Raw genomic sequence first — 13,077 nt, 5'->3', positions numbered from 1 at the left:
AATATTCTGTTAAAATATTGCAAGGAAAGATTTTTTTTTAAGGTAGATACAAAATAGCCAAGCAGACCAGATACAAAATATTCCAAAATTTCACTCTTCAAGAATCCACTTCAACCACAAAAAGGATACCAAATAAATTTTGCTTTTGCTTTAGCCATTTTATATATATTTTTGAACGGTAAAAAATTCATTAATCTTCCAATTGTCCTATAATAATTATGAAACAAAAAAGAATACATTAGCATGTTAAATAAGTGAAAAATTGATTCAATTGATATTGTTATAACTGTCTTAAAGGTACAGTGCTTGAATGCAACAAAGGCTTATAATAGGGAAAATAAAACACAACATTCTCTTGAAGAATCTATGCTTACAAAACATATAAAGAATAAGCTTGTATAAACGCTTGAATTGCTTGAGATTTGAACTTGAGAAAATAAATCTTATCCAATAGTTGTTGTAAATTGTGAAATAAACAAAAATGAAATTGGAAGTGTGAACAAAAACCACAAATCAAAAACCCCCCAAAATCTTATTGTAACTATACGTACCTTGTTTGGTTTAAGAATCCCTATATGACACCTCAACGGCTCAACGACCACAAAAAACCAAACTACAACTCCAGCAAAACTGCAATCCTTATGGTATAAACGCCAGGACAAAATTAAAATCCACCAACAATTGAAACATTACATGAGTAGAGGATCTTAAATAGAAATTTATAGAATAGTTGACTGTGTTAAAAAAAGTACCTTGGTTGAAGAAATCATGATGCCCTTGCAAGCTCTTTTCCAACATTATGAGCAAGTCGAAACTTGCCGCAATTAGAATTTTTTTCCTCAATCACAGCGTGAACCTGAAGCAACAACTCTCTTGTGAGTATGAAGTCAAAAATAAGGAATGAGATTCAAGCTGTTAAGATAACACACACACACACACACACACACACACACACACACACACACACACACACACACACACACACACACACACACACACACACACATATATATATATATATATATCCACATATAGACCACATACAGTGTAGTGCAAATATGAATATGGAAAATAGTGTAGATATTAATTTGCATGGAGACATGAATAGTTATGTTGGCAACAGAGATTTGAGTGGGAAGCTAGAAAATGCCATATAAGGTTGTGCATGTATCGGCAGACTTTATGAGTCTTGAGAGAGAAATTTTGAATTTCAAATTGAATGGATGATTAGGATAAGAAATTTTGAATTTTAAATTGAATTGAATGGATATTTAGAATTTTTTTTTCCCTAGCATGCATTATTAAAAATTCAAAAAGGTTAATGTATCACGTTTTACCACACATCTTGGTTACTACAACTAAATTAATAACTTATGCTTCCAAACAAAAAAAAATTGAAATTCAAATTGGCATGTACATTTGGGAGGGAAATATATTAGGGTAAACCACTTAAGTATTCAATGCAGCACAATTAGAGGGAAATTTCTAGGTTTAATGGTTGCTTAACCTAATAAGCTTTAAGAATAAAGGATATATTGGTGGCAGGGATTTAAAAAGTGTTGTAGTCTACTTTCTACTACTCCTCAATAATGTAGCACCAGATAAGCGTTGATTTATTTTCACCTGAATTAAGCACAACCTTAGTCTCTTTCTCAATTTCTCTTACTCAATTTTTGTCTATTTATTGTTACTTTCCTTGATGAAGCCTCATATAAAGTTTCAGTCTAGTTTCCTAATCATCCCTTTCCTTTCTTCTTCTTTAAATTGTAATGGTGTGCGTATTTGCAATGTTATTTCAGTATGGAGAGTGATGCTTTTCTCAATTAGATTTGTATTTGATCTTTTTTATTCATGATTGAATCGCTGATTGATACTATTGATATGTAATAAAGCTCAAGTCGTAATAACAACTCAGAATAGTAGTACACACACTTTAACTAGTTTCTGCAGCGTTTACATAAATTTTGTTGAGTTTTTCATTCTTAGTAGTAGTAGTTAGCAAATTGAATTAATAAATAGTGTGTGGTGTAGGTGCCGGTGCTAGTCTAATTTGCACAACTGGATCTTTTGGAGCAATTTACATCTACAAGCTCATCAGTCATTGGTATGCAAGTTCACTTCTTCTCTTTAAATCAAAATCAATGAATATGTTTAGTGTCCTTTTTCAGCAGAAATAGTGTCCTTTTTCTGATTACATGCTTTTAATTATTGTGCTGTGTTCACAAAGAAATTTGCATTTTAGATACTATAGCAACCAGAAAATAAATCAAATTAGGATGGTACTAACCCCCCTTTTACAATCAGAGAGAGATAGAGTAGAGCACGAGATTGAATCTGTTTCGGTTATGTGTGTTAAACTGTATGGGTTACTAGATTATGGTTTTTTTTTTTAATCTTAAAAAAATACAAGGGTTTTTTGTTGTGAATAATCTGTATTGTATTGTACATTGTTGTGAATAATCTTGTTCAATGGTTTTGCAAATCTCTGAAGGAAATTTTTTTGTAGTTTCTTATATAAAATGTGAGTGTCTGAAGATCATTCTAATCTTTCTCTCAATTATGTATGTGCATGTTTTACAATTTTCTAATATTAAGTTGTTTTTTTAAATAACACACATATAGGGTGATGAAATGGTACCCTAATTAAAGATAACGAAGACCAACGGACTCGAAAAAAAAATACAAATATTAAGAGTTTTGATTTATGGGCTACACCTTTCATCTGTTCTGTTTTTTTATTTGTTTTTATGTGTTGCATGTATGCCTTACGATGATATTAGTGTTGTATGAGCTACAATGACTTTACTTTAGTTTTAAATTTTACTATCCATTTAATGAGGTTAACGTCTGGTACTTTTTTCTGGACATTTTAGTTGGAGTTACTGTAGCTCTATCTATTCTTGTGCATATACTGTGAAGATTATTATGGCTTAAAACACTTTCCCTTCCTCACATTTGATTTCATTTTTGTAAATTTCGTTTGATTTGAGCGTCCTTCTCAATTTACAAAAACTTCTTCTCGATCGAGCACTACCTGTACGAGAAAGGAGTATCAGTGATCTTCATCGTCCTTATATTCTCACAGCAAGCAAGTATCAACTCAGATAAGGTTTATGTTTTTTCTTCTTCTTACTTCACCATATATGTTGGAGCAGTTACCCATGTTCAAGGAAATCGACTACCTTGTGTGTTTCAAGTATTGCTTACAAACTGTTTGACGTAATGTCTCTGTTACTAATTTAATTACTAAGAACAATCAATGCTCCATTTCTTTGAGTCCCACCACTGTTGTGCTTACAAAGTGTTCGACGTAATGTCATTGTAAACTTTGAATGTGAGCTATAACTGTTCTGTGCTTTCACGGGTAATTAAAATTCTTAGCACAGCAGACAATGAACTTATGTGCTTGTTGTGTTAAAATGTGGGAGATGATGTCAAAGTTTAGTTGAAATTAGCAAATATGCCATGTCAAAGTTTACTGCCCCACGTTTAGTTTGTCTTCTTTTTCAGGCTTCGACCCTATGTAATTAAAAAAAAACTTAGCCACCATACTCAATGACAGTTTTTGCGTGTCATCTAAGAGATTTCTAGCTAGTAGTAATCTCGTACCTCCGCGTAAGTAGTTACGTAGCTTAAGCACCAAGTTTTTTACTTGGTCAAACTCCAAGTCTTCTAAGTTCTAATAGTTATGTAGGCATCGCAATTCCTTGATTCGGTGTGTGTTCATTTTCAGTGCGTCATTATGGATCGTAGTTGGATGAGAGCTAATCGATTAAGTGAAGAGTTTGATAATGGAGTTGAAGAATTTCTAGAGTTTGCTAAACAAAATCTTCCAAACAATGATGGACTTTTCCCGTGTCCTTGTGTTTCTTGTGCGAATCGGGAGCCAAACATTACAAAGGAAGAAATAAGGGGCCATCTAGCTTGGAACGGGATTTGTCAAACTTATACACAATGGATATGGCACGGTGAAGCAATACTGCCAAGTGTATCCCAAAGAGAGAACGTTAGTGTAGATATGGATGATCGACTGGAAGACATGATACACGATATTGGAGAAAAATCTTTTAAGAGAGCGCATATGTACGATACTTTATGTAAAAACAAGGAAGAACCTTTGTATCCGGGATGCACAAAGTTTACACGTTTGTCAGCTATTTTAAAATTGTTTAATTTGAAGGCAAAAAATGGATGGAGTGATAAAAGTTTCACTGAATTGCTTCGGTTGTTGACAGAAATGCTTCCGGAAGGTAACACAATGCCGAATCGTTATTATAAGGCCAAAAAAATATTGTGTCCGATGGGTATGGAGTATGTAAAAATACATGCATGCCCAAATGATTGCATCTTATATAGAAAAGAGTTTGAAAAACATGATCATTGTCCGAAGTGCAAGGTGTCACGCTACAAAAAGAAAGACGATGATTCTAGTGATGATGCGAGCATAAAGGGTCCTCCTGCCAAAGTGTTTTGGTACCTACCAATAATTTCAAGGTTCAAGAGATTGTTCTCTAATCCAAAGGACGCAAAGAACCTTAGATGGCATGCAGATGAGAGAAAACGTGACGGAAAAATTCGCCATGTAGCTGATTCTTTGCAATGGAAGAAAATCGATTCTTTTTTTTCAACTTTTGGCGAAGAGAAAAGAAACCTTAGACTTGGACTTGCTACTGATGGAATGAATCCATATGGTAATCTAAGTAGTAAACATACTTCATGGCCCGTTCTCTTGATAATTTACAACCTACCTCCGTGGTTGTGCATGAAGCGTAAATATATTATGTTATCGATGATGATTTCGGGCCCATATCAACCAGGTAATGACATAGATGTTTGTCTAAGTCCATTGATTGATGATTTAAGACTGTTGTGGGAAGAAGGAGTTAATGTTCTTGACGCGTACTCCGGTGAACATTTCAATATGCGTGCCATGTTGTTTTGCACCATCAACGACTTTCCAGCATATGGTAATTTGAGTGGGTACACAGTTAAAGGGCATAAAGCGTGCCCTATATGTGAGGATGAAACATGTTTTCATCAACTGCATCATGGAAGCAAGACTGTTTATCTTGGGCATCGAAAATTTCTAAATCGTTATCATCCATATCGTAAGATGAGGAAAGCTTTCAATGGTAAACCGGAGTTTGGTTTTGCTCCAAAGCCCTTGACCGGAGAGGAAGTTTATCAATGACAACAAAATGTGGAGGTTACCTTTGGAAAGCAAAAAAAGAAGCCTGTTGTGAAAAATATATGGAAAAAGAGGTCGGTGTTCTTTGAGCTTCCATATTGGTCTAGTCTTGATGTAAGACATTGTATTGATGTGATGCATGTAGAGAAAAATGTTTGTGATAGTATAGTTGGAACACTTCTCGACATTAAAGGCAAGACAAAACATAGTTTAAATGCTCGTCTAGATTTGATGGAGATGGGTATAAGGCAGCAGTTAAATCCACAACAAAGAGGTAACAGAACATTTTTACCTCCAGCATGTCACACTTTGTCTAAGAAAGAGAAAAGAAGTTTTTGTGAGTGTTTACAAGGTATCAAAGTGCCGCAAGGTTACTCATCAAATATCAAGAGGCTTGTAGCAATGGATGATCTCAAGGTAACTGGCTTAAAATCTCATGACTCTCATGTTTTGATGCAACAATTACTACCGGTGGCTATTCATGGAATATTGCCTAACAAAGTTAGGATAACTATAACTAAGATGTGTTTATTCTTCAATGCAATATGTAGTAAAGTCATTGATCCATTGAAGTTAGACAAGTTGGAACATGAGGCTGCAATTATCTTGTGTCAATTGGAGATGTATTTTCCTCCTTCATTTTTTGACATTATGGAACACTTGATTGTTCATTTGGTGAGGGAGATTAGACAATGTGGTCCAGTTTATTTAAGATGGATGTATCCAGTTGAGCGGTGCATGAAGATCTTGAAAGGGTATACGATGAATCTACACCGTCCAGAAGCATCAATTGTTGAAAGGTACATCGCAGAAGAAGGTATTGAGCATTGTTCAGACTATTTGTCAAATGTGGATTCTATAGGAGTTCCCAAGTCTCGTCATGATGAAAGTTGTGAAGGTACGGGACAAGGTTTAAATGTTAAGACCATGTTTTGGGATGTGATCCATCCAGCACATTTGTTTATATTGAATAACACTGATGAAGTTCAACCTCACTTATCTACTCACAAAAATATTGTAAAGAGTAATTACCCCAAGATGAATGAGAAAGGGTTGTTAAGAGAGCATAATAAGAGTTTTTCCAATTGGTTTACAGAAAGATTTGCTAATGATGAAAGTGCCTCTGATACAATTAAATGGTTGGCACGTGCACCTAAGTTTAACATTATAACTTGGAGTGCATATGATATTAATAAAACTAAATTTTATACAAAAGCAAAGGATGATAAAAGTACAATGCAAAATAGTGGGGTTATGGTTGTGGCTGAATCGATGCACTTCTCAAGTTCCAAAGATAAAAACCCTATAATGGCATCTACACCATACTATGGGGTAATTGAAGAGATTTGGGAGCTTGATTATACTTTATTTACAGTGCCTATATTTAAATGCAAATGGATTGATATTAACAATGGTGTAAGAATTGATGAATTAGGATATACACTAGTTGATCTTTCCAAGGCAGCTTATAGGGACGAACCCTTCATTATGGCATCCCAAGCAAAACAAGTGTTTTATGTCATGGATCCTTCTAACAAAAGGTGGTCAGTGGTTCTACAAACAAAAAATACTCATGGTAGTGATGAAACTCTTGATATCCCTGAGATTCCTTCTTCCTCAACAAATGTTACTACATCTATTAATGAGAACGAAGTAGACGATGTGCACGCTACTCGTTCGGATCATGAAGAAGGGATATGGGAGGACTAATAAGGTTTTAATTTTTATTAATAGCTCTGCCTCCTGCGCTAATTGGCTGCTGCCTTGCTGTTGTGCTGCTGTTTTCCCGTCTCAGCAGTGTTGGTCTCGCCTGGGCAGCTTTGTTGTCCTGCTGTCTGCACAGGTCCAGCAGCTAGTGCTGCTATCTGCGCCAGTCCTAGCAGCAATTTTAGGAGGTTTTTTGGGGTTACAGGTTGCATGTTTTGAGGCTCGGATATGGCACTGTATTTTAATGGTCCTTATTAGATTTCAGATTCATATCTTTTGCCATCTTTTGGGGTTGTGTGGTGTTTAGTCTTTGGTGTTTTTCTTCCGTTTCTTTTATGGTTGGTTGTTGGTGGTTTGTTTTTGCTGGGTGATGTAACGCTTATAGGCGGCATCTTGTAGTCCGTTTCTTTTGGTAAATGAATGCAATGAATTGAGTTAAATAGATACATGGCTGATTCAACCAACATTGAGTTAAAAATCTGTGTATGTGAACATGTTTTAAAATATGTGTATGTTTTCCTTTTTTTGTCAACAGATGCATGGCTGATTCAGCATTGAGTTAAAAATCTGTGTATGTGTACATGTTTTAAAATCTGTGTATGTTTTCCTTTTTTGTCAACAGATACATGGCTGATTCAACCAACATTCTTCTTTCTTCTAGTGAAATTCCAAAAAGAAATGTTAGACAAAAGAAAGGGGGAGAGTATACATCAGAGGCTGCAAAAGTTGTTGCTGACAAAATTGTAAGTTAGTGATTTTATGTAACAATGATTAGTGTTCATAGTTAACATAAACTTCAAACTCAGGTTCTCTATAGCTTATGACAGAATAGTAGCTATATAATTGGTTGTGTGAAACAGAGTGTTTGCAACAAATTTTAATTCTTGACTGGTAAACCTTCTCTGTAGTTTGAAAAGAATCACATTGTGTAGTACTTTTCGTAAAGTACCTTTCATTTATTAAAAACTGAATTTACTGAATTTTATGTAGGATTCTCTAGTTGAAGAGACTGCCAAAGGCACCTTTGTTCCACAAGGACGTGACGATATCTTAACAAGGGCAATTGGGACGAAAGAGCATGGTGGTCGTGTTCGTGGTGTTGGACCTGGTTACACTCTGAGCAATTACTTTGGAAGGTCTTCACGCCTTACCCAAACCATAGATGTTAACTAGCATCTCTCACAACTTCAAACAAATCTGGAAAGACAACTTAAAGAAAAATTTGATGCACAATTTGAAGAAAAGATGGTCGTCGAATGTGAGTTGATGCAACAAGCATTTCTGGAAAAACTTAAGACTATGGGTTTCTCCCAAACCTTGCAAACAAATGAAGAAATTGAGCATAGTAGTCCTGAAAAAGTTGTTGTGCATGGAAGCACAAAAGGTTCTTGTACCGCTGCACAAGAAAATTACAAGGAGTACTTGACCATCGACAATGTTCAAAAATTGCTGTGCATGATTTTGAGAAGTGAAGAAGATATACGCATACCATTAGAACATGAGCCAAATACCGCAAGGTTTTTTATTCCAGCAAGTTGTATTAGACAGTTGTTGGTGGGTAATGCTTGGCTTGACTTTTCTATTCTACAACTTTGGTGCACGTAAGTACATTTACTTTTATACTATTATCAATATGGATTAGTAGTATATCCACAATTCAATATTTAAGTGTTAATTTTAAATTTGTCTAGGTGTATGCATCGTCTCTGTATCTCGACAAATAGATCGAAATTGTTTGGGATTTTGGACCCAGTATGCTTGGATTTTAATCCAAAAGATCATAATACTAAAACTAAAGTTCAGGGACACATACAAACTAGGTTGCGTGATTTGAACAAAGTGTGTTACTTAGCACCATATCTATATAAGTAAGTATATATTTAAATTATTTTTCTTATTTATCTTTGATAGCTTAAACCTTAATAATTGTTCTTCTACGTGTGCAGAAGACACTGGCAGTTAATAATTATTTGTCCGAAGGACAATAGTTTAGTTGTCCTTTGTTAAATGCACCAAGATCTTAATGAAGCAATGATTAAGATTGTTTCAAAGTAAGTGTATATTTTACGTTGCATTTGATATATTACTTCCTACAACACTAAAATGTATAACTTTGATGATTTTTTTAATTTGGTTAACATATAGAGCTTTAGAGGTTCATCAACTTGCTCAGGGCAATAGAAAGAAGGTTAAATGGTTTCGTCCCAAAGTAAGTATGGTTCTTGTTTATCCTTAATTGTTCTCTGTATATTTTCCGTATGATTGTTTCTTGTATTAAAAGTGGAATGTGTTTGTCTGTTGAACTCTGTTGAACATGATTAAGATATGAATTCTTGTTTATCCTTTTACTGTACATTCACATGGCAGTGAAACAATATAATCTTGGAACTCTGTAGAACATGATTAAGATATGAATTCTTGTTTATCCTTTTATTCTTGTTTATCCTCCATAAAAAATTTACAATCTTCTCTCTCACTCAGTAGCTTAACATAGTTAGAAATAGTAGCCAATTGAAAACATATAGGTTTAGGGAAAAGCAAATTGTTGTCACCAAGGGTGTGTTCGTTTCTTAGCTCCTCCACTACTAAATCAATTAAGCTAGCATGTCTAATGCTAATTATAATGTGATGATATTATATGCTTATATAACAACATCTAAACTTTGAAAACAAGACTAAACTCAAATTATTTAGAAAGGGTAGTCTGGTAAAGTAAAAAAATTCACTGAGGTAGCTAGACTTAGCTTGATTACATTGGAACAGTTGTCCCATACAGAACAGAGGTAGATCTGGGATTTCATTACATGGACTCACATGCTTCTGCTTATAAAAAGCTGGAGAATATGTGCCTTTTTTACACTACTTAACCAATAATTCTTTTGTATAATACCTTCATGAATAGATACTGCTGTAAATTCAAGTCATTATAGAATGATAGATAATAAACTATTTTTTTTATATGAACTAATCACTTTATAAAAATGGCCATTCATTTGTAGCCAAGAAAGCAACCTAATGGCAATGATTGTGGATACTATGTGATGAAGAATATGCTAGATATCATCTCTGCTAATATTACTAAGTCTTGGATGGAGGTATTTTAATTTTACGATAACATGTTTATACTATATGTATTGTCAAATATAAACATATCCTTATTAATATTAATTACTTATATTAACCTACACATTGTAGGTCTTCAATGATCCAATGCCATTAACTGATGATGACTTATATGATTTGCGAAACCAATGGGCAACTTGTTTTCTTGACTTGTATAAGGCTTAGGATTTACATGGTATGTTTCAAAGCCAATCTCATAATTTGACATTTGTAGAGAGTAGAATTTTGAACGGACTTGTATCTGTCTTAATGTGTGGTGGTTTTGGTGTGTCAAGTGCGTCTGCAGTTGAGATAACTTTTTCAATTGATTTTTTTTTTGTAGCTGAAAATTGATTATTATGTGGCTGAGATGAGACATTGCCGATGCTTACGACTGAGATGAGATGAGATGCTTTTTGCAGATGATGATTCTGCTGTGGATTATTTTTTGTTTGAAATTTCTACTTAAGTTGTTGGATTATTTCTACCTATATTGTATTCAGATGCCTCTTTTCTAGCTTGGAATATTGACGTGGAAAATTGAGGATTGATTATGTAATATCCAATTAGATAATATAACTCTTTTTTTGCATTAAAATTATCCATAATTTGTTTTCATTTTAATACTATAAAAAAAAAACGCAGGGGTCAAGCTTATTTGATAAGCCATTTAAAAAAAAAATATAAAAAAATATTTCACTACAGTGGATTTGAAAAAACTGATGTGAAATATACGTATTTAACTTCAGTGTCGAACGTACAACTGATGTGAAAACTGTTGGGTTAATTTTCAAAGTGCGTCTATTACATCAGTGCAAGCGGACCTGATGTAGAAATTCAATATTTCACATCAGTTGCAACCTGATGTGAAAGGATACTGACTTACCACATCATATCAGTTTACATCGGTTACAAACTGATGTAAAAAGTCAATTCCAACTGATGTAAAAACTAATTTCTGTAGTAGTGGGCCATTTTAGTTTTTCTTCTTTAACTTTGAAGTATCATGTGACACTGGGAGCTGGTTTACAATTTTCAATTTATTTTTAGGAATAACTAATATCACTCTCTAAAACATTTTTCTCCGACCTCTTTCTAGATCTCCACTGTTGCCCTCCTCCCTTCCAACCCAAATATCTTTGTCATGATGTAGCTCCAGTTGTTGAGTGGTGCGACAATTGGCTTTAGGTCGTCTACATCACTCAGTCAACAGTTTCTCTCAGCCCGCTCTTCTGTCGTTGACTGGTTTGTGGTGGTGCTCGTGCACAACGACTCGTAGTGGTTTTCGGGGACCCTCCTGGATGGATGGCTCGCAGGGGTAGATCTAGATTCAGATCTCTCGGTGGCTGGTTCTCCATCCTCCCATCATTGTTCGAGTTTGCTTTTTCGGTGGCACCATTGGGTGGTGGTCAGGGGCGGACCTGAACAAGGCATGGTGTGGCAGGTGCCACCTAGTTCAGGTCCAATACTTTTTTTTTTTTTTTACTTTTTTCTATCGGCTTATTGTATATTTTTACTTATATATTAATATTAATACAAACACATAATTTTTTTTATGTTTATATATCCGTCTATATTTTTACTCATATATTAATACGAGGACATATTTATTTGTAATTTATATACGTGTCTATATTTTTACTCATATAAGAGAACCTATTTTTTTTTTAATATACCTGTGTTTATATTTTAACTTATATATTAATACGGAAACCAATTTTTTTTAATTTATACACATGTCTATATTTTTATTCATATATCAATATAGAGACTTTTCTTTTATAATTTCTATGCAATTGCGACTTGCTTCGAAAGAAAGAGCGCAACGTGCTCACTCGTCCGTATGCGCAGGTGTCCTGGTAAAGCATTTGACATCTCTTGTAACCTATATAGAAACAGATGTTCTTAGAACAATCAGTAATGATATGATTTTATTTCATTTTCAACAAATGAAAAGTAGATTATTTTCTTTGTAATTTTGGTTGCTACAACTTCTTATTAAATTTAATATTATTGCATGCTTGATAATGATGTTTCAAAATGAACTTGTATTTTCTTGTTGAAAGATGTGGTAATGATATCAATGATTAATATTTAGAGTGGATTCTCTCCTGTGAAGTTTTCACTGGAGTATGTCCAGTGTACATCCACACCATTAATTTATTTTTAATTATTAAAACTGCATTGATTATAAGGAAAATATAGGGTTGAGATCTCACAGGACAAAAACTGCACTGGAGAGGATCCTCTCCCCAAATTATAATGCTAACAAAAAAATAATAAAGGCCCCACCAACCATGCAATTCAGTTCCAAAAATTAAGGAGTTTTTTTTTCTCCAGCCTTTCGGGATCATTCACAATAAAACCTGTCGCTGAAAACAACATTTCTCTAATATTTATCTCTTATTTTCATATAAGAGTAACAAAAATAGAGCAAAAATAGAGAGAGAAATTAAAGAAGTCTGGGGATGAGAGAAAGAGATGACATGTATGTGTGAAAGAGAGACTGAGGGAATATGGAGGAGAGAGGGAAAAATATAAAAGAGAGAATGAGAAACTGACGGTTTTAACAAAAAAAAAATTGTCTTATAATTTTTTGAAGAAGTGTTAATTCAGAGACTGTTTTAAAGGGCCAATCCACATTGGCTCAGTTGGCAAAAGGAGCGGGCCACTTCCTTGCAGAAGGTTGTGTGTTCGACTCCCGCTGCCGATGTGAGGATGGGATTGGTGGGTGATCTGTAAGTACCTCTATAAGCGCTCTTGGGAAGAGATTCCTCTGAGCCCTGAGGCCTGCCCTGACCCTGGTGGTTACCGGAGCCGAACCCACCTAAACTTTTTGTAACCAAAAAAGACTGTTTTAAAGGTTTCAAATATAACTCCCGAATGTTATTTATCAAGATAAAGAGCAAATAGAGGGGTTAAAAGAACAACCATCGTGAGTTTACATCATTGGACTGAAAGGTTGCTTTGATTTATATGAACGTGTATACGATATTTATAACATTTGGTCAACCATTGTAAAACATTTTTGAAAAGTTTGATCTCTCCACCATGTGATATAATGTGGGGAATTAGCCACT

At 34.4% G+C, this 13,077-nt stretch overlaps 2 protein-coding genes across 4 annotated transcripts; both read left to right on the top strand.

Annotated features, from left to right (window-relative positions):
- Positions 1 to 2,904: 2,904 nt before the first annotated feature.
- On the top strand, positions 2,905 to 10,484 carry LOC146937973 (uncharacterized). Of its 3 annotated transcripts, none has more exons than XM_085752031.1 (6): positions 2,905 to 3,109; positions 8,842 to 8,946; positions 9,041 to 9,104; positions 9,895 to 9,990; positions 10,091 to 10,193; positions 10,341 to 10,484. In XM_085752031.1, exons 2-5 carry the CDS (start codon positions 8,903 to 8,905, stop codon positions 10,181 to 10,183), a joined length of 297 nt encoding a protein of 98 aa, XP_085608157.1. In that variant the 5' UTR covers positions 2,905 to 3,109; positions 8,842 to 8,902; the 3' UTR covers positions 10,184 to 10,193; positions 10,341 to 10,484. The 3 variants fall into 3 exon arrangements, with proteins under 3 accessions (XP_085608157.1, XP_085608159.1, XP_085608158.1); XM_085752033.1 differs by lacking the exon at positions 2,905 to 3,109 and adding an exon at positions 4,117 to 4,250; XM_085752032.1 differs by lacking the exon at positions 2,905 to 3,109 and adding an exon at positions 8,625 to 8,763.
- LOC146937974 (uncharacterized) lies at positions 3,736 to 7,117 on the top strand. The gene is made up of 2 exons (XM_085752030.1): positions 3,736 to 3,817; positions 6,113 to 7,117. Exons 1-2 carry the CDS (start codon positions 3,743 to 3,745, stop codon positions 6,896 to 6,898), a joined length of 861 nt encoding a protein of 286 aa, XP_085608156.1. The 5' UTR covers positions 3,736 to 3,742; the 3' UTR covers positions 6,899 to 7,117.
- Positions 10,485 to 13,077: the final 2,593 nt, after the last annotated feature.

Source organism: Medicago sativa, chromosome 3 (assembly GCF_051527215.1).
Source record: "Medicago sativa cultivar Bolivia chromosome 3, Bolivia_mono, whole genome shotgun sequence".
Taxonomy (NCBI): domain Eukaryota; kingdom Viridiplantae; phylum Streptophyta; class Magnoliopsida; order Fabales; family Fabaceae; genus Medicago; species Medicago sativa.
Note: the sequence above shows the minus strand (reverse complement) of the source record. Positions and strands in the feature narration are given on the sequence as shown.

Bases quoted from the DNA above. Each gene is read 5' to 3' on its own strand.
- LOC146937974 (XM_085752030.1), top strand. From the start codon at position 3,743: ATGGATCGTAGTTGGATGAGAGCTAATCGATTAAGTGAAGAGTTTGAT. The intron at 3,818-6,112 runs GCTAAACAAAAT...TTAAATGTTAAG, and splicing joins TTGAAGAATTTCTAGAGTTT to ACCATGTTTTGGGATGTGAT.
- LOC146937973 (XM_085752031.1), top strand. From the start codon at position 8,903: ATGCACCAAGATCTTAATGAAGCAATGATTAAGATTGTTTCAAA. The intron at 9,105-9,894 runs GTAAGTATGGTT...ATTCATTTGTAG, and splicing joins TTAAATGGTTTCGTCCCAAA to CCAAGAAAGCAACCTAATGG. The intron at 9,991-10,090 runs GTATTTTAATTT...TACACATTGTAG, and splicing joins TTACTAAGTCTTGGATGGAG to GTCTTCAATGATCCAATGCC.